Genomic DNA, 26,840 nt, shown 5'->3' on the forward strand with positions numbered 1-26,840 from the left:
TATTTTTTAAGTTTTAAATTTATATAAAATAAATAAAAAATATATTTTTATTTAAAAATGAGTTATTTTATTTTTCAAAAATTATTTTTTGAAAAGTTTTAGTATTTTTTTCCAATCCATTCTTCTCTATTTTATTCAAACATTTTTAATCAGACAACATAAAAAATAAATATAAGAAAAATTAAATATTCAAAACTCACTCTTTTCTTTCTGTATCTTTCATTTCTATTTGACCAAGTAAAAAAATATTATTATATGCATTTTCTTCTCTGGTTTAAAACACATAAAATCAAGGCATTTTAATATTTAAATATGTAAGCGTGGATCTTGGATTTCAAACTAGCAGACAAATTATTTCACGAAATCTATAATAATTAATATTATGCACATAAAGATAGAGACATAAATGTTAAAATTATGTATTTTTTAACATTTTTATGATGAAAAAGAGCAAATACATTGTAAATCAAAATACTTGAATGAATATAAAATATTGAACTAGTAAGAAAAAGTAAAAAACTTAGAACACAAGTTGTTAAAATATATAAAAATAAAAGGGATAAAATACAACAACTTCAAAATTAGGAAATGCATCTACATACTCTTAACACTAAGTCTTTTTCATAAAATAAACGTGCAATTTGCGGACCCCACTCCACCAAATGCATCAAACACTGGACGGAATTTTCATAATTGACTATTTCCAATAAAACATTTATCCAAACAAGCCCTCATATAGTTTGCATAGGACAAAGCCAAAAATTCAAACTCATTTTAATCAAAGTAAAAGACTAAAATTTTCATAATCTTTTTAAATAAATAAATAATTTTCTACAAGCTAAAGTCAACTTGAATAAAAATTGTCGAAAAAATTATATAAAAAATTATATATTATTCAATGAATTAAATGACCTTCAATGAATTAAATGACCGTTCGGTTATTTTTTTAATATTATTAATCAATCATAAAGTGTTATTGGTATGGTTTTTAAGATAATTATGTTAAAAATAAATAAAATATTATACTTTTTAGTTAAGTGATGATGTAAAATAATTTTAAATTCTAACTCTCTTATGTGATTATGTTAATCTCATTTAAAAATATTAATTTTCTAAAATTTATTTTATTAAAACTTCACGTAGAAAATATAAGTCTTAAAAAAGACAATCCCATGGTATTTGAAATTCATATCAGCACATTTGAATTCTTTTTATATTAAAAAATTAAAAAGACAATCCCATGGTATTTGAAATTCATATCAGCACATTTGAATTCTTTTTATATTAAAAAATTGGAAAAGATAATGGTGTGTAAAGATTTTTATATTATTATCTAATTATAAAGATATATAATAAGTGTAGTTATTATTTTTGGGGATATAAATATGCTAGTAACAATAGTTTTGAAATAATTATTGATGTAGAAATTTTATATGATAAGGCACAGAAATAAAAGTAAAAACTACAAAGTCAGAGCGTCTAGAATGCCAGGGAAAACATTCAACGGAATTGCGACGCAAAACGATCTCCTTGCATGCATTTATTAATTAAACATTTTCAAACATAAATTGATCGTATAATATATTTGTTCTAATCCATGATAGTCGCAGATATTAAATAAGAAGCATTTAGTAAATGTTTTTTATTTCCTCAACTGGTGATTTTAGGGTATATTATAAACCCAGTAACGGTTAATTTCATCCTTCTTCTGCCTAAATGGAGGCTTTGCTTCCGTACTAGCATCGTGAATACAGATAATGTAAAATATGATGCATTATCTGCTCAACTATCCTTTGTGCATCCTTAAATATTTAGTTTACTTGAATTTTGTTAGAACTCATTACATAATCTTATGATAAGATATTTTCTCATTATCCTTCCAAGATCAATTTTTACTCTATTGGGATAGGTTTGGAACACACTAGCTTGTCCTTAATTTTTTATTTTTATTTTTATGAATTGATCCTTAATCAAACCATACATATTTTTCTAGACTTAAGTGGTCAATGTAAAGATAGTAAAGCTTATTAAATTTGTGAGTACATGTAACAATAATAAAGTCACAACCAACTAATTGATAAAATGATAGCAGTGGAAAACCAACTAATTGATAGAACTAATTGATAGAATGATAGAAGTGGAAAACCAACTAATTGATAGAATGATAGAAGTGGAAAAGGAGTTTAGGTAGATGTTGTTACATGTTGCTTTCTACAACACTACATATCAAGTTAGCGAGATGTGCCATATCATTGTTGTCTCTTTTCTTAGTAGGTTTATGTTTATCATTCTCTTGTCTTTTTTCTCTGTTTGTTCTCTTATGCACCGTCACTCTTCCATTCCACGTATTAATATCAAACTTTACTTTACAAGTCGATTTTATAAGATTTAGTTAGACTTAAAATTCATTTTTCAATATAGTATCAGAGTCATTTATAGCTTATCATAGCAAGAGTTTATTGGCCTTACCAGACCACCCGCTAAGGGGCATTGTCGGACCACCCATCAGTATATAGTTTCACGTACGAATTGATAGATCTCGACATGAAGGGATGTGTTGGAGATCCCACATCGACTAGAGATAATGATATTTCATAGTATATAAGTGGATGTAAACTTCACATTATGATAATGAGCAAGAGCACTGATTGTACAAGCTACCCTTATAGCTACCCTTATAACACGTTTAGGATACATGTTGATCCACTCGAATAATATCCACACTTTCCTAATGAGTAGGATACTTAACTTTAAGATATAGGGTGAAAATCACAACTCCCAACTCCCAACTGTTTAAGGATGGATGGTTAAGAAGAAAATTATATGAAAATTGAGCATTGATCACCAAACATTTAATGTTCGATCTCAATGTGAGACAGAACCTATTGAATTGTTTGGTGCTATTTCATTTTATGAAATTGTTCTAGCTTTGGATGAGCTTTTTCCACGTGGTTTCTAAGGTCATATTTATCATCTGCATAATATGTTGTAAAGGGATAACCTTGCCCATTATACTAGAAATTTGATTTTATTCCTTTAATTATTATATTTGTTTTTGAGGTTCTGCATTCCCACAGTGAGTAATAAAGGGCAGAGCCAAGGAAAGAGAAGATGAACAGTAACAATGAGAGAGAAACTGAAATATACTAAAGCTTTTATTATTAACGTAATGTTTCACGTTTTTCATGCATCGAGTTGCATGCATTGAGTCATATATATATATACACGTGAAGAACGAAAGGAGAGAGGACTCAGCCCAACAGTTTTGTGAGAGAGGGCCCAACCCAATAGTAAAATGACAGGGAACATCAAAACGCCTCCTCAAGCTGGTGGGTGAATGTTTAACACACCAAGCTTGGAAAGGAATTTGTAAAAAATCTCTTTGTTAAGAGATTTGGTAAGAAGATCAGCAGGTTGGTTTTCTGTGCGAATAGGCAATAGGTGGAAAAGACCTTGACGCAGCTTCTCCCTCACTACATGGCAGTCTATTTCTATATGATTTGTTCTTTCATGGAAGCTGTTATTTTGTGCTATATGCCTTGCTGATTGACTGTCACAAAATAGGCTGGCAACTCCATCAGAAGTAATGCGTAGATCTTCAAGCAAGAAACTTAGCCATTGAATCTCGCAACTAGTAGCTGCAAGAGCTCGATACTCTGCTTCAAATGAAGAACGAGATATGGTGCTCTGCTTTTTGGTTCTCCATGATATCAGAGATTCACCAAGGAAAATGCAGAAGCCAGTGGTAGAGCGTCGTGTTGTAACGCATGATGCCCAATCTGAGTCGCTGAATGCCTTGATCTGCCGGCTTGTGTCTCTGGGATAAAAAAGACCTTGAGCTGGAGAGGCTTTTATGTAGCGAAGAATTCTTTGTGCTGCTTGATGGTGTGCTTTCGTGGGTGCCTCAACAAATTGACTAAGGAATTGCACAGAAAAACTAATGTCAGGCCTTGTATTTACCAAGTAAAGCAGTCTTCCAATGATTCTTCTGTACATGGAGACTTCATGCACCGCTGCATCTTTGTCGAACAGTGTTTCATTCTTTTGCACCATAGGTGTGGCTGTTGGTTTAGCATTCAGCATCCCTGCATCTGCCAAAATCTCAAGAGCATATTTGCGTTGACAAATATGAATACCTTTCACAGTCCTAGCGATCTCTAGACCTAAAAAAAACTTCAAATGACCTAAGTCTTTTATTTTAAATGCTGTATTTAAGGAATCTTTTACTGCATTAATGTCATCAGCATTGTTTCCAGTAATGAGAATATCGTCTACGTATACAAGAAGTGCAATGAAGGAATCCTCAATATTTCTCACAAAAAGTGAGTTGTCAGCTTTGGAGTGCGTAAAATTAATGGAATGAAGGAAGGAGGTAAGCTTATCATACCAGCGTTTGCTTGCTTGCTTTAGACCATAGATGGACTTCATCAAACGGCATACCTGATGGGCCTTCTTGGAGGCAATACCTGGTGGCAATTCCATGTAGACTTCCTCTTCTAGGTCACCGTGCAAAAAAGCATTGTTAACATCGAGCTGTTCAAGGTGCCAATTCATGGTGGATGCCACTGCTAGGATGGTGCGAATCGTTGTGAGTCTTGCCACAAGTGAGTATGTCTCCATGTAATCAATTCCTTCACGCTGTGTGTAGCCCTTTGCTACAAGTGTTGCCTTGTATCTCTCTATGTCTCCATTAGCTTTCCGCTTAATTTTGAAAACCCACTTGCACCCGATGGCTGTTTTGTTTGGTGGGAGCTCCACTATCTTCCAAGTTTCATTCTCTTCAAGAGCTTTTATTTATGCTTTCATGGCTTCCCTCCATTCAGAATATTGCTTGGCTTCCTCATAGTTTTGAGGTTCATTTTGGCATGAAATTGACAGAGCATATTTTAGATGACTTTTTGCTAATCCTTTATAAGATATGACAGAGTTAAGGGGATACAGTACCTTGCTTTTCTGTGTCACATTGCTGCATGGTGATGCCATTATGCTGTGATGATAATCCTCCAAATAAGTTGGTGGTTTCTTGATTCTCATGGATCGTCTAGGCTCTTCTTGTTCAGTGTTCTCTTCGGTCACAGCAGGCTTAGGAGGTGCAGCATCATATATAGCAGAATCAATGTCTTCGAGTGCGGTATCATTACCATTTTCATTTTTCGAATTACAAAAATAAGTCTCATAGAATATCACATTCCTTGATGTGAAGATCTCTCTAGAGTGAATATCTATTACCACATAACCCTTGGTACCATGTTTGAAACCAAGAAAAATGCACTTGCGTGCCCTGGGGTCCAGCTTGTGTCTATTTTGCTCAAGTGTAGAAGCAAAGCAGAGACACCCAAACACCTTAACGTTGGAAAGGTCAGGCAGGCTTCCATACAACAGTTTATATGGGCATTCGTTTTTAATAACAGGAGAAGGTAAGCGATTTATAAGGTGCACAGAGTGTAAAACAGCATAAGACCAGAAAGGATTTGGCAAGTTGGACTGATACAAAATGCAGCGAGCAATATTGAGAATGTGTTGATGTTTTCTCTCAACAGTAGAATTCTGTTCAGGTGTTTCATTACAAGATGTTTGGTGTATTATGCCATGTTTATCATAGAAATCTTTCCAACAAAACTCTTTTCCATTATCAGTTCTAATAGCTTTTATATCTTTATTAAATTGGTTTTTGATGTGAGCAATGAAATGTTGCATGTAGTCTCTAGTTTCACTCTTACTTTTCATAAGATGAATCCATGTATATCTACTATGATCGTCAACAATGGTTAAAAAATATCTGTGACCATGCAAAGAATGAACATTTAAAGGCCCCCATATATCCATGTGAATTAAATCAAAAACGCGTTCGCTACTGGTTTTGTTCAAGGGGAAGGGTAGTTTGTGTTGCTTAGCAAGATGACAAGGGGTGCATACATCTATATCAGCAAAGTGTATATCAGTGTATTGCTTAGCAAGTTTTTCTAATACCCTCTTTGATGGGTGACCCATTCTACAATGCCATATATTGAGATCTTTAGCAGCTTCAAAACTTTTTTGCTGTCATAAGAAGCAGATCAGGTTTTCTTTCTCATTCGTGTGCAGATGATACAACCCATTCACAATGTTAGCTTGACCAATCATCTTCGAAGTAGACCTCTCCTGTATCTGGCAAACATTGTCAGTGAAAATAAGCTTACACCTCAAAGAAGTTATCAGCCTTTGCACAGAGAGGATATTTAAAGTGAAAGCGGGTATATATAATACATTATGAAGAGTAATGTTATGAGTCAAAATGATAGTTCCAGCTTGAGTAGCAATAACATCATGGTTATTAGGTAGTTTAACATTCACAGGCTTTATCTTGTAATAGTTTACAAAGGAAGAAATAGAACATGTTACATGATCCGTGGCCCCAGTGTCAAGTATCCAGAAACTTTTACCTTCCTTACCCATGTTGCTTGCTTTTGAAAAATCTCCAATGCTGTTATTTACCACTTTTTGTTTTCCTTTGCAGTCTTGAATCATATTCACAAGTTGTCGTAATTGCTCAGAGTCAAGATCCTTTAGAACTTGATCACTGTAAGCATCATTATGTGTATTCTTTCCTTTCTCTGTTTCACTACTCACTTCACTTTCCATGGCATTCGCAGCATGACCCATTCTCTGTTTGATCCAAGGAGGGAACCCATGCTTTGAGTAGCACTCGTCGGCCGTGTGATTCATTTTATTGCAAAAGGAGCATTGTTTTCCATAATTCTTTCCTCTTCCTCTTCCATAATTGCGCCATGTAGGGTTAGTACCGTTGTTCTTTCCATTCATCTTTTGACCATATTGGTTGGCATTGTTGATGAGAATTTTTGTATCCACTACTGCACTTTCGTTTAGATGTCTCTCCTGTTGCAGAACCAGAGAGAAGACACGGTTGACCCCTGGAAGGGGATCCATTAATAAGACTTGCGTTTTTACAGTGTTGTAGCTCTCTCCCAATCCCTTCAAAAAGCACATGATTCTCTGTATTCTGCCATGGTTTTCATCACATTGCACGTACATTTCGATTTGCAGGTGCAGGTAGGTAGAGGATGCAAAGAATCCAGCTCTTCCCATAACGTTTTAGAATCAGTGTAGTACTCATTGATGCTTCTTTCACCCTGTTTGATAGAATTGATTTCTTGCAGAAGGTCAGAAATGCGAAAATGACTCCCTTTTGAGAATCTTTCTTCAAGATCGTTCCATAGATCTCTTGCATTATCAATGTACACAGTGCTTTGTGCAATCTGTGTGTTAAGGCTTCGTGTAATCCAGGAAACAACTGTAACGTTGCATCTCTCCCATGCTTCGTATTTGGCATCATTACGTGAGGGTTCAAGAATCTCACCATTGACAAATTTGTATTTGTTTTTCGACAGTAACACACGTTTCATTGCTCTGCTCCATGAATGATAGTTCGTTCCATCAAGATGCGGCGTGACCAGCACCATGCCTGGGTTTTCTCCAGGATGGAGATAATATGGACTAGCGGGATTTTGTAGATCATTCTTGAATGAATCTTGTATACTAGCAGCCATTGTCGGAAAAACAAAGCAAGAAGCAAAAGGAAAAAAAACGAAGAACGAAGAGAGCAAGATAAGATAGCAGAGTTTAAGAGACAACCAGTTTGCAGCGAGAGCAGAGCGGGTTAGACCCGCTCTGATACCATTTTGAGGTTCTGCATTCCCACAGTGAGTAATAAAGGGCAGAGCCAAGGAAAGAGAAGATGAACAGTAACAATGAGAGAGAAACTGAAATATACTAAAGCTTTTATTATTAACGTAATGTTTCACGTTTTTCATGCATCGAGTTGCATGCATTGAGTCATATATATATATACACGTGAAGAACGAAAGGAGAGAGGACTCAGCCCAACAATTTTGTGAGAGAGGGCCCAACCCAATAGTAAAATGACAGGGAACATCAAAATTTGTAAAGGTTTGTAAAGTAGGAACAATTTTACATGACCACAAAATATTCTAGAAAATATTCTAGAAAAGAATGTTGAGAGATCTTAAGTATTATTAAAAAAAAATATTTTTCTTCTCAACTTGTGATTTTAGGGCCCATTTATTGAGTCAGTGTCAATAATTTAATGGTTTCTTTAGGTTAGTAGATCTTGTATAGCAAGACATTGCTTATGCGAATTAACACCATGGAAACAAGATCCAATCAAATACAACAATATTATAAATTTAGAAACAATATTATACTTAAAACGATTGATTTTTTTATCAAATAATTTAATAAAATTAGAAATATAAATTTTAAGTGAAAAGCATTACTAATATCTAAATTTTATATTAAACTAAAACAATGAAACCCATTCATGCAGAGCTTTTGAACAAGTGTGGACAACCTTGATTTATCAATCTCTGGAATATGACACTAGAGACGTAGTTTTCTGATAGTCTCCTTTTCAAATTAAATTAATTGGCAGTCAAATTCCATGCAATTTTCAAACATATTTCAAAATTGACTACAATTTTTTTTTCCTAAACCCTATGAAATACTTTCACGATACCAATTAAAAATTTTAATTTTTTTATGAAAATATATAATATTGCTTATGGTTTAGTATTTTCAAAATGAGTAAAAGATTTATAACAAGGGTCAATTTTCACTACCGTGATTCCAATGAAATGGCAGGTTTAATGAAATTATTATCCATTCCCACTGGTTATTATTGTTATTAATTTATTGATAAATTAGGTCATTTTGAGTATATAAATTTCTCTTCCCCTATCTTCTTCACTACCATATGGTGTGGTTGTTTATTTCTTCTTCAGAAAGTTGTGGGGTGAGAGAGTTCAGTTTCCATGGATTCGATGTCTCTTATGTCCTCTCCTAATGTCTGTTCACTCACAACTGGTACTTTTATCTCTGCTTTTGTATCAACAATCACTTTCTTATTATTTTTCAACCTATTCTTTTTATCATTTTCCAAAAATAAATTTTGCTTACTAATTTGAGGAACCGTTTAAAATTGTAGGTGGAAATATCTGGCGGAGTAAACATTCCACCAAGAGTACTTCTTATGCAAGTATGAACACTTTTAATGTATTCTACTAAGCTCAATATAAATGAGTTAAATATATTTCTTTTACTTTTATAAAAAAAATAGTTTTTATTTTTATTATAAATTTTAGATTTTCTAAACATTTGTAATAAGAAAACTATTGGAACAAGTCATTATCAATTTTTTAGATCTCAAATAAATTTTTAAAACAAATTTCTAGTATGGAATAGATTTTAACGTATTTCATGTTGATTGTCATGAATGTTATTATACTATAATACAGTTTATGTTAAAAAATTATTTGTTAGGTAAAAAATATACAGATAAAAACTTATTTACTACTAAAAAATTAAATAAAAATTTATTTTAGAAACAAAAAATAATTAGTTATTATATTAACTAAATTAAATACTATTTTGAAGACTAAAAAAATTATTGTTATCTAAATTAGTTTTTATTATTGATAAATAATTTTTAAATTGATATCTAATTAATTATAAGATTTTTGTTTATTATGTTACACATTTTTGTATTATTTAGGAGGAATTTTTTTTATCCTTTATATCAATGCTAAGTACCGAATATTACAAATTATTGTCAAGGTAATGATAAATTACACAACAATGAATTCTGGTAAATTGAAGTCAAAGTCAAGGTTAAATTACTTTTTCACTTAGTATTGAAAATATTGACATTAATGATAATGGTATGTGTATTTTTTGGATTATGGTAATAAAGTAAAGGCTAAATTACTTTTTTCTCTTTGTTTTTTAAATTATTTTATTTTATTTTAAAAATATTTAATATAATCTTTTAATGATATATTTTTTTGTGTTGCAACACTTTCAAATTAGAGTGATAGTATACTGAATATCGCTAAAGAACTCTTAGTATTTCTTAAATACTGGTGTCAATATGAAACATAAGTACGGAAGTTGGACACTGAATATTGAGAACCTACTCAGATGGGGCATAAGTTATGAGGCTCAGACACTTATCTTAAATGGATGTATCCGTGTCGGACACACGTTCGGTGTCGACACTCGTACGACACTCATATGACACTTATCGTGAAATGTTCAATTCAAAAAATATTTATTGGAGTTTTTAAAATTCTAGCACGGTTTTAACACAATTTTAAAAGGTATAAATACAATAATTTTCTAAAAACTCAAATTTATTGTATAAATTTTTATTATGATTATAAAATTAAGGAACAAATTCTTTTGAACCAGTCATGAAAAATATCTTCATGTTTCCAAAAAAATCTGAAACATATTTTTACACATAAATATTTATTTTCAATATATATAATTCAAAATTATATAATATATAGATCTATGTCCCGTGTCCTACATTTTAAAAATTATACGTATCTCCGTGTTCGTATCTGTGTCGTGTCAGTGTCCATATCCGTATCTGTGCTACATGACTTTGATTTCCATAATTGAGCAACCATGCAAAAAAATAAATGGTTCAAAACAATTCCATTTATTTTAAAAAATCTAGATGATATATTTTGATTTTTGTTGTGAGTAAGATTATCACTGATACTACATCAAACATTTTTGTGTTGTAGGTTTTGTTGCACCTAAAGCTTCAATGCAGCAAAGGAAAAATAAAATAGAATACAACCTTTCAAGGTTCCAACAACCAAGCATGAACAATCAGTTCAAAAGTGTTGAAGGAGGGTTTATATATAAAGAAAATGATAAGAAATATATTCCAAAAGCAACCAATAAAGAATCTTTTGACTCTCGACCAAAAGATATTGTTGCCTCTATTAAACATTTCTTTGTTACATTATTTTGGTTTTCCTATCCCTACACAATGATTGGTCGGGTAAGTTCATTTTTTTTTTCTACTATTACTCTAATAAATAACCTTAAATATGTTAACAAATTCAATTTGTTTTTAAGAAGAAAAATATGTTGAACAATCCTTAAATGTTTTAAATGTTTCAATTTGATTTGTCTTTGATCAGACAATAAGCACAATTTCTGTATCTCTCCTAGCAGTGGAGACACTATCAGATATATCTCCTTTATTTTTCATTGGTCTATTACAGGTGAGACGCCAAATATATTGTTTTTATTAAATACTCAATCATAAAATTCCTTTAATTTTATTAACACTTTCTGACTTTTAAAATGTTTCAGGTTCTGCTACCTTCCACGTTTATTGATCTTTATGTTAATGGCGTGAATCAATTGTGTGACTTTGAAATTGACAAGGTATGAAACTTACTATTGAAAATAAATAATTTGAATCCATAATAAATTATTATTTTATGTCTTTTAGGCTTTTGTATAATTTCCTTAAAAAAAAGTATGTTAAGGACAAAATTATTGTGTAGTTTATCTAAAGTTAGTTATTTATAAATATGTAAAAACTGTTCTATATCCTTTATTCAATATCTTTGTTTGGGTTATTATTCATCTATGTTAAGTTTTTTTTTTTGCAGATAAACAAACCATTTCTTCCATTGCCATCTGGGGCATTTTCCTTTAGAACTGCTGTCATTATTAGTGCATCATCTGCAATCCTGGTTCTGCATATATTCGTCCCTTTTCTACAATAACATTTTTCAAGATGATCTTTGTTAATGGAGTAGAATGAGGCTTATGTTTTATTCTTTTTTTTTACAGGGTTTCCTTACTATCTATATGATAGGTTCTTGGCCATTATTTTGGGGTCTTCTAGTATTCAGTTTTATATGGAGTGCTTATTCAATCAATGTGAGTTGTTTACTAGAGCCAATTTTTGTAAAGGGTTGGAATTTTTTTTTTAAATATTCATTTTTATTCTAATTATTTTTTATCAATAAAAAAATAAATTTCATCTTCTTGTGATCGGTTTATTCGAATACTTTCATCCTATTAGCAGGCTTAAAACAAGTACATTTGGATGATATTGAAGTTAGAATTAAAAGAGCATTTCCATTAAATTCTTCTTCTTTACTTTTTACACCCCCTCGTCTCTTTTAGCTCAAGTTCTACCTCCTTTTGTGTGTTTTTATATTTTGATTTAACCTTCGCCAATCTTTCCTCTCATTTTGTTGTCAACCATGAATCTCTTTGGTTAAGGAAAAGCAAATTGATAAACACTAGACATAAAAAAAGTTTTAATAATATCGATTAAAATTTATTATTCAAATACAGATGAATTTGTTACACGAAGATAAATGAATATTTTTTAACAAACCCACAATTTTTTTTTTTCGTGATAACATTATTTTGTAACTTTTCAGGGTCCCCTATTGAGATGGAAGAAAAGTCCACTGCTTGCGGCACTTTGCATCTTTTCTACTATGACTTTTATATTTCCCCTTTCATTTTTCTATCACATGAAGGTTAGTCCTATAACTAATTATGATTAGACCTTCAGTTTAGACTAAGTGTATTATCTTATATGCATCTAATAATAAGTAAGAGCAAATCCTTCCCAAGTCTTTAGGGTTGGTGTCATTATGATTAACTATTTAAGTTCATAAACAAATAACATATATAATGAGATTTAAATGAGTATATATGGGTATATCTACCCTTTACCTTTCTTAATATATTTCATCGAAAAAACTAAGGAACGCTAAATGTTTTTAAGAGAAAAGAACAAGTTGTACTTCTAATTGCATGAGAAGAATGTAGTAAGACCCCGCTTGCATGAGAAGAATGTAGTAAGATTTCCTCATTTAGGATGTAGTGCTGATTTAATTTTATCAGCAAATAATTAATTAAATAATAAGATACTTCAGAAATGTCTCAATCCTTGAACAAAAAATTAACACTTCTTCCATCATAGACATGATATCAAGGAGTTGCCGAACCATGACATCAAGGATGTAGTGCTTGTAATTTCCTCTTATGTTGGTGTGTGTTCAAATGTCAGTTTTTTTTTTGAGAAGATTCGTCTGAATTTTTCGATTGGAATATCTTTAAATACTTAAATATATATTTATTTATTTTTTATTGATAAAAAAAATAATGGAAGAATGTTTTCTTTTACAGACTTTTGTGTTCAAGAGAGCAGCTGTCTTTCCGAAGCCACTGATGATTTCAGTTGCATTCATGAGCTTATACTCATTAGGTATAGCACTGTTCAAGGTAATGGTTTTATTCAATCTCAAACCATACATTTTTTACAACATAAAACTTTTTTGGTTCAATATGTTACTACTATATATAAAATCTTTAATTGGATATCTCTATAGGATATACCCGATATCGAAGGAGACAAAGCTTTTGGCGTAAAATCTTTTGCAACACGTTTAGGTCAAAAACGGGTATGTTGAATAAAACATATAAGCTAAGTTGGTTGTTGTGTCCTCTTATGATGTTCCTAACCAATCTTCCTCAGGTATTTGGGATCTGTGTTTCCATGTTTTTATCGGCTTTTGGAGTTGCCTCTGTCGCAGGATTATCATCTCCTTTCCTTTGGGTTAAAATTGTCACGGTAATATACTTGTTAATTACATCTATCTTTCTTCTACTTACAAATTATTTATTTTATTCTAAACAAAAGTCAAATAATGTGTTAATACTAAACAATTTACATAGATACTTGTGTTATCACTAAAATTGTTTTTTCTTTTCTCGAATAATTTCTTTATTTAATTAGGATTAAGGGTCTATTATATATATATATATAATATTGATAAGTTTATTTTCGTGATATATGAATATTATTAGTTAATTAATTTAAAATTTAAAATAGTTAGTAGTTAAAATTTTGATAATTAATATTATTTATCAATTTAAAAATTATTTTATAATTTTTTATTAATAATAAAAATTACTTATTTGGATTTTTTTTTATTTTATATAGTTTTGGCTTAAAACTTGAGACATGTTACAATATTTAGTTATATCTTTATGCTTTTACTATATGGATTTTGTTGAATTTTTTTTGTTGGACTACCTCGTGTACCTTTTTATATAAAGGTTGTAGTATTTTTAAATATTTTTATTATTGATAAAAAACTACTTTAAATATAAATAGTTTCTTAATTTATAAAACAGTATATAACTTAAACATTATAAATTTTAATTTATAAGATTAGGCCGTATTTAATGAGATCATTACAACTTTATAATCTTGAAAGTAGTGTGAAGGATAGAAATTGAATCTTTAGATGATCCAATATTTCTAAAGAGTAGATTCATTATTTTTACATCTTTTCAATAATGCTTGAAATTGGGTGCCAATTTTTAGGGTGTTGGATATGCTGTTCTAGGTGCAATTGTCGGGTACCGAGCCAAATTTGTAGATCTGAATGACAAAGCTTCCATTAGATCCTACTATATGATGATTTGGCAGGTAATAATACTCTTAAAGAATGTTTATTATCTAAATACTCAAATATCAATATTACTATTTAATAGAAATAGCTATCTAATAATTTTTATCTATTTTGAGAAGGAAAATGATTTTTTTTACACTCCATCCTTTACTCTACATTTCCAATAAATATTAATATTTTAACTTTTTAAATTTAAAAATTATTTTAACAATTTACATTTTGTTTATATTTTTATTAAAAAAAAATTTATTTTTTATTTTTTTATTATAAATATTAATATTTTGTTGTGGGAGTAAAGTGGAGCAATATTAGTATATTTTATATTTATTTTTTTATTGTTTATTCTATCTTCTTTGTCTTTCTTCTATACGTAAAACGTATACTGATTTTTTTTGTTTCTTTTTGCAGCTATTGAACGTATCATACGTGCTCCTTCCCTTAATTAGATAAGGATGTCGTTGAAGGTTAAAGCAAAGTTCATAGCACACTTACAAAATAAACGAGATTTGTTTTGCTTATAATGTTTATTAAAATAGTCAAAGGTGTAGAGATATGTTTTTTTTTAGCAGTTGTTGTGTCACGTTAAAAAAAATCTATATTATCAAATATTTTATTAATAAATAAAAGTAAATTGTTATGCTTTGTACGAATAAAATGAGTGTTTTCTTTTATTTTGTCACGTTTTTTTTTTTTTTTGGAATTCTGACTCTAATTTTATTTGTGATACCGTAATTGTTATTGAATTAATAAGGTTTTACAGACAATGAAAGTCAAACATGGGAGTTAAGTATTCTCAGAAAGAGATAAACGAAAAGGTTTTTTTTTTTTTTCTTTTGCAAAGTGTCCTTTTATTAAAAAAAACTCAGTATAAAATTATTCCCACCAAATGAAAATAACAAAGCATTATGAAGACTTAATCTTACCCACTTATTTTTTATATTAAAGGATTTAAATGCTTCTAAATCCAAAAAGATTAAATCAGGTTTTAAAAGAAATCAAATTATGAAAGGAAGTCAAAATCTAAAATTGAAAATAAGTACACAACACATTATATTTACAAAATAGTTCCATGTTAACAAACATAGGCATGCCATTATGCAGAGAAAAAGACAAACTGTTAAAACAATGGAATGAATAAAGTTACTAAAGCAGTTTCAGTTGGACATTTCATTGAAGCAAAAAAATTGTAAAATATGCAAATATGATTAAACGGATAGTGTTGCTTCCAATTATCGTTTATGTTATAATTCCAAAACTCGTCATTCAAAGCAACCCGAAATGGCATTAAAATGCTTTGGATTTATAATCTGCAACTACATAGTTCAGTGTCCATTCAATAAAACTCATTCTCAAACAATCTTTCCTATAAAAAAAATCACTGTCATTAATCCTTCATCACACCCTTTAATATTGGAGATCCCACGTCGACTAGAGATTAGAGTCTTTCATAGTATATAAGTGAGTGCAAACTTCATCTCATTGAACCGATTTTATGAGATTAAGTTAGACTTAAAGTTCACTTTCTAATATTCAACAAAAGGCAATGTATTCCTTTATCATATTCATAACTCCACTACTCTCTAAATAACCATTAATTAAACAGAGGCCAACACACAAACAGTTTCAACAAAACACAAATAATATAAGAGAAAAAAATCAATACCATATTCTACCTCAATGCACCCACCACCCAGATCTTGGAACTGAGAAGAACACATCCGGTTCCAACTACTAAGTGGTTCCTATGTGAGGCTAGAGGAAGACCAGTACCAACAAGTTGCACAAGAACCACCACAAGACCTTGAGATTTTCCTAAGCATAACTTACAAACATTGCACCACATAACACAATTCACTATAAACACTTTCTAAACTTCTCAACCACCCAAATTTCGGAAGCGTCTTTGACTGTGACACTTTAATTTATCTTCTAAGGATACTTTATACAAGTCAACATGATCGCCGATCGATGAAACGGCGATCTCCATGTGCGTAGTCGGTGGTCGCCGATGTTGGTTATTTTTTAGGAAGTCCACTTACTGTATATGAGTTGGGATACCCCTTTAATTTTATTTATTCATTGCTGACAAAAAAAACAAACACAGAATGCAATAATCAGTTTCCAGATACAAAACTATTGCAGGTATAAGGAGAAATTCTCAAATCAATAAAGACTTAAGATTTGTGTTGCAATGCTTTAATTCAGAGTGTCCATGGAATGTGTAGAGCAATTTTGCCGACGAAGGATCAATGTTGGGAAATTATAAAGTTCGAAGCTGTGCACACATGTGTTTTTTACATGATCTCACAATACTACAACAAGTTGAGTCTCAGATGATTGCATAATTCATGGAGGTCAATGTTAGAAAAATTATGTAACATTATAATGTGATTAATGTGAAATAAATTTTGAACATTGAGTCTAAATGTTATTTAATATTATAAGAAGATTTATTGGTTAAGTGGGAGAATATTTTTGTTAATTTTATGTTTTTAGAGTAAATGGTCTGAAAGAAGTGTTTAACTTTGTGAATAGATCAAATATGAAAAAATCTAAGTTGTTTTTTTAAATCAAAACAAAAAACAAATTCTAAGAAAAAGAAGGAGAAAATAAAATCTATAATATCTCAACATTCTGGAAAATTTGAAACTGAGAAACTGTTAACAAAATCTAAACCAGAATATTTTTCCAAGATCCTTGGAGCAGACAAAATCTATAAAAAGACACAAGCCTCAAAGAGAAAAAGGGGAGTTTCATAGGATTTTCTTAGTTTATTTTCTTCTTTGTAATTCTTTTGTTTTGTCTATGTATGGAAAACTAAACCTTTTTTGGTTGATTCCTTTGTAATTTTCCAATGAGTTTAGAGGTTTTGATCAATAAAAGTTTTGATTTTTTATTTTCTATAACAGTTATTTTAATATTCTAATTTCTTGAAAAACTAATTTTTGTGAGATGTTGTACTTGAACTCATGATTGAGAGTCTTCTTTATCTTAAACTTTGGTTTCTTAGTTGGTTCGCATGATTCTAATTAATTTCTTGGACGCATTAAAGAGATAGGAGATAAGCATTCTCATGAAGTATACACATGAAACAAAGTGGGTATTGATTAAACTAGTAGACGCATGCTTTATTGTTGAGCTTCAGTTGAATTAGATTGGTGCATGTTCAATCTGGTTTAACTTTGTTAGAGGATTGAGAAAGGATTAATCTTCAGAGAATTTATGAAAAATTCAATGGTGGAAGAACTTGGGAATCAACCACTTTTTATTTGCTCTTTAATATTTTTTATATTTTGCACAACAATCTTAACCCTTTTTATCTTTATTTTTATTGTTGCTTGTATATAGATTCTAAACATTGATGTTGGAAGTCGACTTGGGGTTATCTGACCACAATTATATTATCATTTCTCTAGTGGCAGACAGGTCTACACTAGAATCATTTTAATTTGATAGCAAAACAGCCATCATCAGTTAGTCATCAAGAAAGAGTGTGACAAAAGAAGAATTGTAAGAGATAGGTTGAGAAGAGGTGATTAAAAAAACTACTCACATAAATTGAGAAAAGGTGATTAATTTTATTTAAAATAATATATTTAATTTAACCTAACACTCCAAAATTATCATTATTTTTCTATTATTAATCTTTTTATTTTTAAGCAATTAATAATCACAAATTTAATTTGAAACAGAATTACAAAATCAAATTATACGTCACTTTACTTAATTTTGTAATTCCTTCCTTCGTTCAAACCAATTAAAACTTATTATCGTCATTTTTAATTAATTTTTTTTTACCTAAAATCAATTTTACGTTTTTTTTTTCATTTTTCCTTCCTTTTTTTTGACCTATATAAACAACCTCAAAGTCTTCTTGAAATCCAACCCTTACAACTGAATTCCTTTGAAGTATGAGTCGCTAGAAGAAGAGATTAGAAACCAAATTTCCGCCCTGAAGAGTAATCTGTGTTAGTTTGGAAAAGAATCTTCCTTTGGTCTATTTTTGGATATTATTTTTTAAAATTTGCATTATTTAGGTAATATTTAAAGCTACTCGTTTGAACGAGTGCAAGAAAGATATAAGTTTTAAATTGAAAACTTTTACTTTTCGATTTATGGCTTTAATTAACTCCTATATTTCCAAACTGTTGACTTGACCCAATAACTTTGACTAGACAATTTCAAGAAAGAGACATCATAGACAACAGTCCACTATTTCTGCCCAAAGGTTATGATCATTTTTCTGACTAAAAATAATATTTGACTACACATAGAATCAATGATTATTTTAAGTAGTTCAAATTTATGATAAATAAACATTTCTAAATATATAACTTGCATTATAGTTAAGGCTTATAATAAATTAATATTAAATTATATTTTTATTTATAATAACTAATTTATATAGTGATAAAAGGATACTTTTAATTATTGATACTTTTTACTAAAATATTGAAATTCATATTAGAACTAAAGATGTTAAAAAATAATAAATTGAATCCTCCAAAGTGTTCTCTTTCAAGAAAAACAGTAAAAAACTATCATTGAAGAATAACTATTAAAAATACTTTCCTTCAAGATAATTATTTTATTTAAATTATTTATAAATAGAAATATCCTTTTATTTTTTAAATTTAATTTTAAGTATTTTTCTAAATAAATAATTTTCATTGTATTTTTAAATAATATAACTAAGTTATTTGGTATTCGATTAAAACTATCAAAAAATTTTAAAGAAAGAAGATTTGGTAACATTTAATTCTGACTGTTTATAGCCTATAAAAAAGTCTTATTATATTTTTTTATAACTTTTAATGTTATGTAATATTTTAATAGAACATATAAATATCATAATTAGTTAAGTATTTTATGTATATTGAGACTTTCCTGTTCTTTAATTCTTTTCAGGATAGTTGTTAAATTTTTATTTTTTCTTTTATTACAAATCATTTACTCTCTCTTTATTAAAGCCGCTAGAAATATTTATTTGTAATATTTTATAACTTTCTTCATGTAAACATATAATTATAGTGAATTATTAATTAAACTAACGGATAACTCTTTATCTTTAACAATTTTTGAGAATAACCTTACATCGAAATTATTGTTATTCTATTTTAAAATATTTCTCTTGAATAAATAATAAATGAATAAAATAAAAAGGTCAAAAAAATGTATATATCACTTTTCTAAATAAAATTTAAAAAAATAAGAAAATAAGATTTCAAATAAAATATTCTTAAATAATAAAATAAATTTAAAAATTCTTAATAATATAAATTATAATAAAAACATCTTTTTATCCAATATTATTTGTAATTAGAGTATATCAAAGAATAAAGATATTAGAAATCTAAATTTTGTCACTAGAAGTTTTTATTTAGTCAACAAAATTAAAATAATTTGTAATAACGTTAAACCCAAACAAAAAAAAACGCAAACAACTTAAACAAAAGAAAGAATATATCTAAAGCAGACTCACATAAGAAATTATGATATTTTTTTCTATTCAAATCCTTAAGACAATAAGTTTGTTTGTCTTTTCTTCTCATATATTTTTCTTGCTCATTTTTATTTATGTAAGACTTTTCAATCACTCTTGACTCTCCAACAATTTTCTCCTCAAGTGTGAGTCTCTTTCACATTGTTACAATCTCACTGAATCATCTATGTAACTATAAGAAACTCGGTGATTTATTAGAAGACTTTCAATATAAAGAATCCATAAACATAAGATTTTTATCCACTTCATATCGTACTTATCCCAGTTGATCATCAAGACAAACCAACGACTCTAATACCACTTGTTGGATTCTTTCAACAACAAATATTAAAGAAATTTGATACATATGAGTTGTGAATATAAAAAAAAAATATAAAATTTTACTTCAATCTTATAGTTTGACTTTTACTCGATCTTCATTAAAGTTCTGCACACTATTTTTTCAGTGAAACCAATGTTGATAAAATCTAGGGGTACACATTTTGTGAATATAATTTTTTTTTTATGTTATAAATCATGCCTAAAGGATCATAATATGTAAAAATGAAATACACTTTCCATCATTTTCCTCAAGTAACTATGTTAAAAATCATACCATTACATGCAAGTCTTAAATGTTTCTCTCTAATGCGCCTCCGAGATATGTGTCATATATTTTACACAATCTCTACTTAAAACACCCACACACCTTTATAGCGTCATATATTTTAAACTCTAAAATTTTAATCAGCACAATTTATATAAATAGATTCTTAAAATCCTAAAAAGCACAATTACATGATATATTAATAATTAAATTTAATTAGTTAAAACCAATTAAAACACTTAAATCACATACACCAAAACCTTATTTAGCCTTTAGGATATTCATAAGTCTTAAAACACATATAACATAATCCTAGCAGGCTTAGATCCACCTTATTTTTCTTTCTTCGAACTTTATAGTATTTTTTTTTATCAGTTAAAAATAAAATAAATTAAAACAGAATATATATCTTCCCCTATCCGTGTTACCAAAAACTTTATGCATAGAGATTAAATCCTGCAGAAAAATTCCTCATGGTTAACCTCATCAGCCCTTGACCTTATAATATATTATTTATAATTAATGAGCTCTTTTAGCTTTGAATATACATTATAAAAGCCTATGCAATTTACAAAGTCTTTCCAAACCGTTTAAACTTTTATAAATTTATTAAAATCTATACTATACTAGAACCCTGTTAGAAAGTCTTCTAAATATTTCTTATATGTGACGGTTATGTTTGATTTGATTATTTTGCAAGGATTTCCCTAAAACATGCTGTGGACTATGTGCATGGTGTATACATCAATCTGTATTTTCAATCATATTTTATCTGTTCTTAAGAATAATCAAATCTCATAGAGTCTTTTTGTCTATAAAATCTCTCATTCTTCTCTTTCTTTTCGACATTCTATAAGTTCTTATCTTTCTGGAGAGTATAGTGTATTCTGTGTCCTCAGTTTTCAGTTTCCATGGATAGGGCACATGCTATATCTTCTCCTAATGTCTCTTCACTCATAAGTGGTACTTATATTCACTATGTTCTAATTTCGTCCATTTTTTATTGCAAAATTACTTGTTGAGTAATATATGGAAACATGGTTTGTAGGTGCAAATTTGTGTAGCAGGAAACTCTCCAGCAATAGTATTTACTATGCAAGTATGTCTCATCACTTATCCCCTGTTCCTTTTACTAACCTTTATTTGTTTATTTCACTACCTTTCTCACTTTCTCACACCTCTTTGTTCATTAATTAGGTGAAGTGTGTTAATAGTATAATAAATTTTCAGTTTTATTCTCTCAATTCATCATCTTGTCATGATTTATTAGCAATAATTTTAAAATATGAATATACTTTTGTTGTGCATGGATACTATAATACAACTTCATATGCATATGGGGTAAAATGAGCTTATTGCAACCATATTTTTATTTTGTAGGAATTTTTGTAAATAGATACAAATATGTATATAGGTGGAAGCACCTTACAAGCTTTTTTTCTAATTGTTTTTTTATTATTGATTAATAAAAGTTATAATATAACTTCAAACACTTGACACGTTAGGTTCTCGAGGATCAAAAGCTTCTCAGAACAAAATAAAAGCTCAAATACAATATAATCCTTTGAGATTTCAACAATCGCCTTTTAATCATCATTTCAAAAGTATTGAAGGAGGACGAACATATGAAGAAAACAATACAAAATATATTGTGAAAGCTGTCACTGTACCTTCTTCTGAATCAGAATCTCAACCTTCCATCTCTAAAAATACTGTGGACTCTGTCAAAAATTTCTTGACCGTTTTGTACCAATTTATTTATCCTTACGCAACGTATGGTCGAGTAAGTATAACTTTCATGTTACTCTCATAATTAATTTTCAAAAGTTATGCTCAATACTGAATTTGTTCCTTTGTATTATAGTTATTTGGATAATAATAATAATAGCATTTTTTATTTTTAAATTAACTTTATTTGTATTTACTAGTTATCCGCTGCAATTTCTGGGTCTCTCATTGCTGTACAAAACCTCTCAGATATATCTCCATTATTTTTGGTTGGTTTGTTCCAGGTGAGATTCCAAATATGTTCTTCTTTTTCTTAAAAAAAATATAGACAATTGAAAACAAACCTTTAACCTTAATAATACTTTTTTTTTATATATGACTTCCTTTTTTTTTTAATGTTTCAGGCTTTGTTCTCTCACTTGTTCATGGATCTTTATGTTAATGGTGTGAATCAAGTGTTTGACTTTGAAATAGATAAGGTACGAAACTTACTATAAATAAATAAAAAATTAGATCATTGATAAATTATTATTTTTTATTTGTTTATTTTATATATATTCCATAAAAAATATAAGGAAATTGACTAATAAGATTTATCTTAAGTTAAATATTCAGAAACATATGACTAAGTTTACACAAGGACATCACTCGTACAATAGTTTGAACAATTTAAATAACTTTTGCTACCCAACTCCTTTTTATAATTGAAAGTACTAACATACTCCTACCCTTTTCTTAAAGGGAGTACGTCACCAAAAATTGACCAAAAAACTAACTATTCTTCTTATTTTAATTAATTAAGTTTATGGATATTACAGTACACTACAAGAAAATCATGAAATAGAAACCAATTTTTAGAGACCAAAATAATTAGTTACAATAGAAACTAAAATAGAGATATTTTAGAAACTAAAAAAAAAATTGGTTTATAAATTAGTTTATATTATTTTCTATTATTGTTAAATAGTTTCTAAATTGGTATCTATTTAGCAACTAAGGTTTTAGATACCAATTATTTAGTTTCTAAATTTAGTCTCTAAAACCTTGGTTGCTATTAGATACCAATTTAGAAACTATTTAACAATAATAGAAAATAATAGAAACTAATTTAGAAACCAAATTTCTTTTTAGTTTCTAAAATGGTATCTAATTTAGTTACTATTGCAACTAATTATTTTAATTTTTACAAATTGGTTTCTATTTTATGATTTTCTTGTTGTTTATTTTATGATTTTCTTCTTGTTGTGGTAGTTTGAGATTTATTTTATTTATAATTGAATAATATAAGAGAAAACATAGTTGGACTTTTGTTACAGTTTATTAATGTACTTCAACCTAGAAAAAGGTGAGAATATTTAAGAAGTCACTTTATAATTTATCGTAAAAAAGTAATCCCTTTATAATTTTGAATCTGGTTTGTGTAGTTTAGAAAGGTTTTGGAGAAAGTCGATATTGGTTTTATAACTAATATATAATTACATGTTTTATTGCAGATAAACAAACCATATCTTCCATTGGCATCTGGGAAATTATCCTTTAGAAATTGTGCCTTTATTGTTGCTTCATCTGCAATTTTGGTGCCATATTGATTCATCCCTTTCTTTAATAATACTTTTTTAAGACGATGCTGAGAGACAAGGAAGAGTTATTGTTTTATTATCTTTTACAGGGTTTTGGGGTTACCTTGATGATAGGTTCTCCGGCATTGACTTTGAACCTTTTGTCGACCTTTATATTATGGACTGGCTATTCTGCCAATGTAAGTTATTTTCAATTGCATTTAAACTTCTTTTTTTAACTTAAAATATGTTTCAAGGTATATAAGTATGAAAATGAGAACTGTTTTCTGATGAACTATATTCAATAATTTGTTTCATAAAGATTGGAGTATTGTTTCAATACTCTTATTTATTCCTATTTTGTATTTACTGATAAAAAAATGGTGTTGAAGTTGGAGTTGGAATTATTGTCCATGAGTATTTGATAACGGTGTTTTGAAATTCTTCAGGTGCCTTTCTTACGATGGAAGCGATATCCGGTGCTTGCAGCATTATTCATGTTTCTTAGTTGGACATTTATATTTCCACTTTCGTACTTCCTTCATATGCAGGTTCTCTCCTTTAACTAATCCATCATCTTATACATTCTTAGACTATAAAAAAATTACAAATTAATTTTAAAAATTAAAATAATTAGTTATTAAATTAAGATTATTTTATAAACTAAAACTTAATAATATTTAAAATAATTTTTATTATTAATAAAATTTATAAAATAATTTTTAAATTAGTATTTAATTATTAATTATCAAGGTTTTAACTATTAAACTATTTATATTCTAAACTAATTTCTATTAATTTTTTAAAGACTAATTTAAAATCTAAAATATTAGTATCTAAAACTTTGATAGTTAATTTGAATACTAATTTAAAAATATTTTATAATATTTTATTAATAATACAAATCATATTAAATATCAATAATTTTTTAATTTTTAAATTAATATTTAATTTAATCTATATAATGACTAATTATTTTTATTTTTTAAATTTAATTATTCTTTAATGATTTTATCGGATTATTAGGCATATTAGTAAGTGCTTTAAAGAATAATAACAAATCTTCATCCCAAGATTTTTTCTTTAGTTTCATTTGATTCACAATCAACCATTTCAATCCACCAATCAGATATGGATTTAAAAGCATTCTAAGAAAGGACGATGTTAAAAGAAGAATTAGATTGACTTACATTTTTATATTGAAAATAATCTATAATATTATAACTATCTGATTTCAATAATCAAGAGCCTAATATTTACTTGAGTATTTTTTTCTCCAAATCATCCTAGGAAAAACTATATTATATAAATGTAACATAACTTGAAAGTGGTGTATTATTTATTTGCTAATTGATGCAACAAATGTTCAGACGTTTGTGTTCAAGAGGCCAGTTGTGTTTCCAAGATCATTGATTGTTTCCATGGTATTCAATGCTTTCTACTCTATTGGCTTAGCATTAGCCAAGGTAATGTCTTTATTTTCTCAGGACATATATTTGTTTTCCAACATCAAGCTTTTGTTCCATTAATGTTAAACTTCTACTGGATTTTTATGTAGGACATACCTGACATAGAAGGAGATAAACAACATGGCATTGATTCTTTCTCAATTCGTTTAGGCCAGAAAAAAGTATGTTTCTTATTAAATTCAATATATCTTGGCAGATATGCTTATGCTCTCTTCTATAACACTTGACTCATTCTAAATCTTTTATATAGGTATTTTGGATTTCTTTTTTCCTTTATGAAATGGCATTTGGAGTTGCCTTTTTGGCAGGAGCAACATCTTCATCTCCCCTTTGGATTAAAATTGTCACGGTAATATATCTTTATTATACGTATATGTAGTTGGAATTTTAGGTATGCATCATTTTTGTTTTGTTTTTTTTCCTCAACATGGAGTTTGATTTTGATAAACATTTGTGTTATAATAATACTCTGTTTTGTTTCTAATAAATTAAGCAGATTTTTACTTGTTTTATATATATGTCTAATCTGTTTTATTTTAAAAATAATTTATTTTATTTTATTGTAAGAAGTAAATTTTGTCTACTTCTCTAAGAATTTAAAAAATTGCTTATCTTAAAAGTACTTATTTTAAACTTTTGAACATTATTTAAAAGTTTGATGTGTGCTATGTTTTAGAGTCTGGGAAGTTTTGTTCTTGCTTCAATTCTATGGTACCAGACCAAATATGTAGATGTGACAGATCCAGCTTCCACTAGATCCTCCTACAAATTCAACTGGAAGGTAATTCTTTTATTTACCATTTGATAGTTCAATATCCAGATTATAATTCAAAGAAACAGTTATCTAATTAATTTTCCAACTGTTTTTGGAGACAAGGTTAGTTGATTTCTATTGTCTTCCAATTTTAAAATTAAATTCAAAACCCTGGTATAAATTTCTTAATTGAAATTTAAAATGATGTAATTAGTCATATATCAAACTAATTTCATCTTTTAGTTAAAAATTCAATATAATTTAAAGCTTAGAACAAACTAGCACATAATTATTTCCAGTTTATCAATGTATTATTTCAAAATTTGTGTACTAATTAAATTATGTTATTATTCCAAGTGGAACATCATAATTTATGATGTGTTTTTTTGTGTGCAGTTGATGGTCGTATCATTCTTTCTCCTGCCTTTAATTAGATGATGGTGTCACTGAAGATTAAAACAACGTTTGCAACACATGCCACATAATAAAATAGACCCTTCGCATCTAAAGTTTATTTAAGCAATAAAAATTACACACATATGTGTTCCCTACGTATACGATGACTTTTGTATCACACTAAAATTTTCTGTATCTATACAGAGTTTATGTCTACGGATACATCTCTCATAAGTGGAATAACAAAATACATGTTATGATAAGATTATGTTTAATGAAATGAGTTCTTTAAGAATATGTGTGAAATATTTATTCTATTTCAAGAGGAAATTGCAAAACATATGTTCATTGGACGTAAATATTACATAGTTTGAATTATGTGTGATAATTAGATAGGTTGTATAGTTTTTGCTATAAAATCAAAGCTTACAATAATGCACATCATCATAACACATCATCATAAGAATCCTATAAATTATGATTCTTATATTCCATACATTATTTATAATAGAGATATG

General features: G+C 28.6%; 3 protein-coding genes across 4 annotated transcripts; 2 read left to right on the forward strand and 1 right to left on the reverse strand.

Moving 5' to 3' along the window:
- Nucleotides 1-3,321: 3,321 nt before the first annotated feature.
- LOC137829425 (uncharacterized mitochondrial protein AtMg00810-like) lies at nucleotides 3,322-4,620 on the reverse strand. Its single transcript, XM_068636227.1, has one exon. The coding sequence runs from the start codon at nucleotides 4,618-4,620 to the stop codon at nucleotides 3,322-3,324; it is 1,299 nt and encodes a 432-aa protein (XP_068492328.1).
- A 4,145-nt stretch (nucleotides 4,621-8,765) lies between these two features.
- On the forward strand, nucleotides 8,766-14,998 carry LOC137828446 (glycinol 4-dimethylallyltransferase-like). Its single transcript, XM_068635032.1, has 13 exons — nucleotides 8,766-8,880; nucleotides 9,002-9,052; nucleotides 10,608-10,870; nucleotides 11,013-11,096; nucleotides 11,188-11,262; nucleotides 11,493-11,576; nucleotides 11,677-11,766; nucleotides 12,279-12,380; nucleotides 13,036-13,131; nucleotides 13,239-13,310; nucleotides 13,385-13,480; nucleotides 14,240-14,344; nucleotides 14,736-14,998. The coding sequence occupies exons 1-13, from the start codon at nucleotides 8,829-8,831 to the stop codon at nucleotides 14,775-14,777; spliced, it is 1,212 nt and encodes a 403-aa protein (XP_068491133.1). The 5' UTR covers nucleotides 8,766-8,828; the 3' UTR covers nucleotides 14,778-14,998.
- A 6,099-nt stretch (nucleotides 14,999-21,097) lies between these two features.
- On the forward strand, nucleotides 21,098-26,617 carry LOC137830338 (glycinol 4-dimethylallyltransferase-like). 2 transcript variants are annotated; one of them, XM_068637616.1, is made up of 13 exons: nucleotides 21,098-21,379; nucleotides 21,465-21,515; nucleotides 21,922-22,199; nucleotides 22,345-22,428; nucleotides 22,549-22,623; nucleotides 23,638-23,721; nucleotides 23,814-23,903; nucleotides 24,153-24,254; nucleotides 25,074-25,169; nucleotides 25,262-25,333; nucleotides 25,423-25,521; nucleotides 25,849-25,953; nucleotides 26,323-26,617. In XM_068637616.1, exons 1-13 carry the CDS (start codon nucleotides 21,328-21,330, stop codon nucleotides 26,362-26,364), a joined length of 1,230 nt encoding a protein of 409 aa, XP_068493717.1. In that variant the 5' UTR covers nucleotides 21,098-21,327; the 3' UTR covers nucleotides 26,365-26,617. The 2 variants fall into 2 exon arrangements, with proteins under 2 accessions (XP_068493717.1, XP_068493718.1); XM_068637617.1 differs by lacking the exon at nucleotides 21,922-22,199 and having other exon boundaries at nucleotides 21,270-21,379.
- The last annotated feature ends 223 nt before the right edge of the window (nucleotides 26,618-26,840 follow it).

The sequence above is a fragment of the Phaseolus vulgaris genome, chromosome 7 (genome assembly GCF_000499845.2).
Source record: "Phaseolus vulgaris cultivar G19833 chromosome 7, P. vulgaris v2.0, whole genome shotgun sequence".
Classification (NCBI taxonomy): Eukaryota; Viridiplantae; Streptophyta; class Magnoliopsida; order Fabales; family Fabaceae; genus Phaseolus; species Phaseolus vulgaris.

What these genes read in the sequence shown, in the direction of transcription:
- LOC137829425 (XM_068636227.1), bottom strand. Translation starts at nt 4,620, where the DNA reads ATGGAGACATACTCACTTGTGGCAAGACTCACAACGATTCGCACCATC.
- LOC137828446 (XM_068635032.1), top strand. Translation starts at nt 8,829, where the DNA reads ATGGATTCGATGTCTCTTATGTCCTCTCCTAATGTCTGTTCACTCACA. An exon ending in TTTTCATTGGTCTATTACAG is followed by an intron (nt 11,097 to 11,187) that starts GTGAGACGCCAA and finishes AAAATGTTTCAG; the next exon opens with GTTCTGCTACCTTCCACGTT. An exon ending in CATTTTTCTATCACATGAAG is followed by an intron (nt 12,381 to 13,035) that starts GTTAGTCCTATA and finishes TTTCTTTTACAG; the next exon opens with ACTTTTGTGTTCAAGAGAGC.
- LOC137830338 (XM_068637616.1), top strand. Translation starts at nt 21,328, where the DNA reads ATGGATAGGGCACATGCTATATCTTCTCCTAATGTCTCTTCACTCATA. An exon ending in TTGACTTTGAAATAGATAAG is followed by an intron (nt 22,624 to 23,637) that starts GTACGAAACTTA and finishes GTTTTATTGCAG; the next exon opens with ATAAACAAACCATATCTTCC. An exon ending in CCTACAAATTCAACTGGAAG is followed by an intron (nt 25,954 to 26,322) that starts GTAATTCTTTTA and finishes TTTTGTGTGCAG; the next exon opens with TTGATGGTCGTATCATTCTT.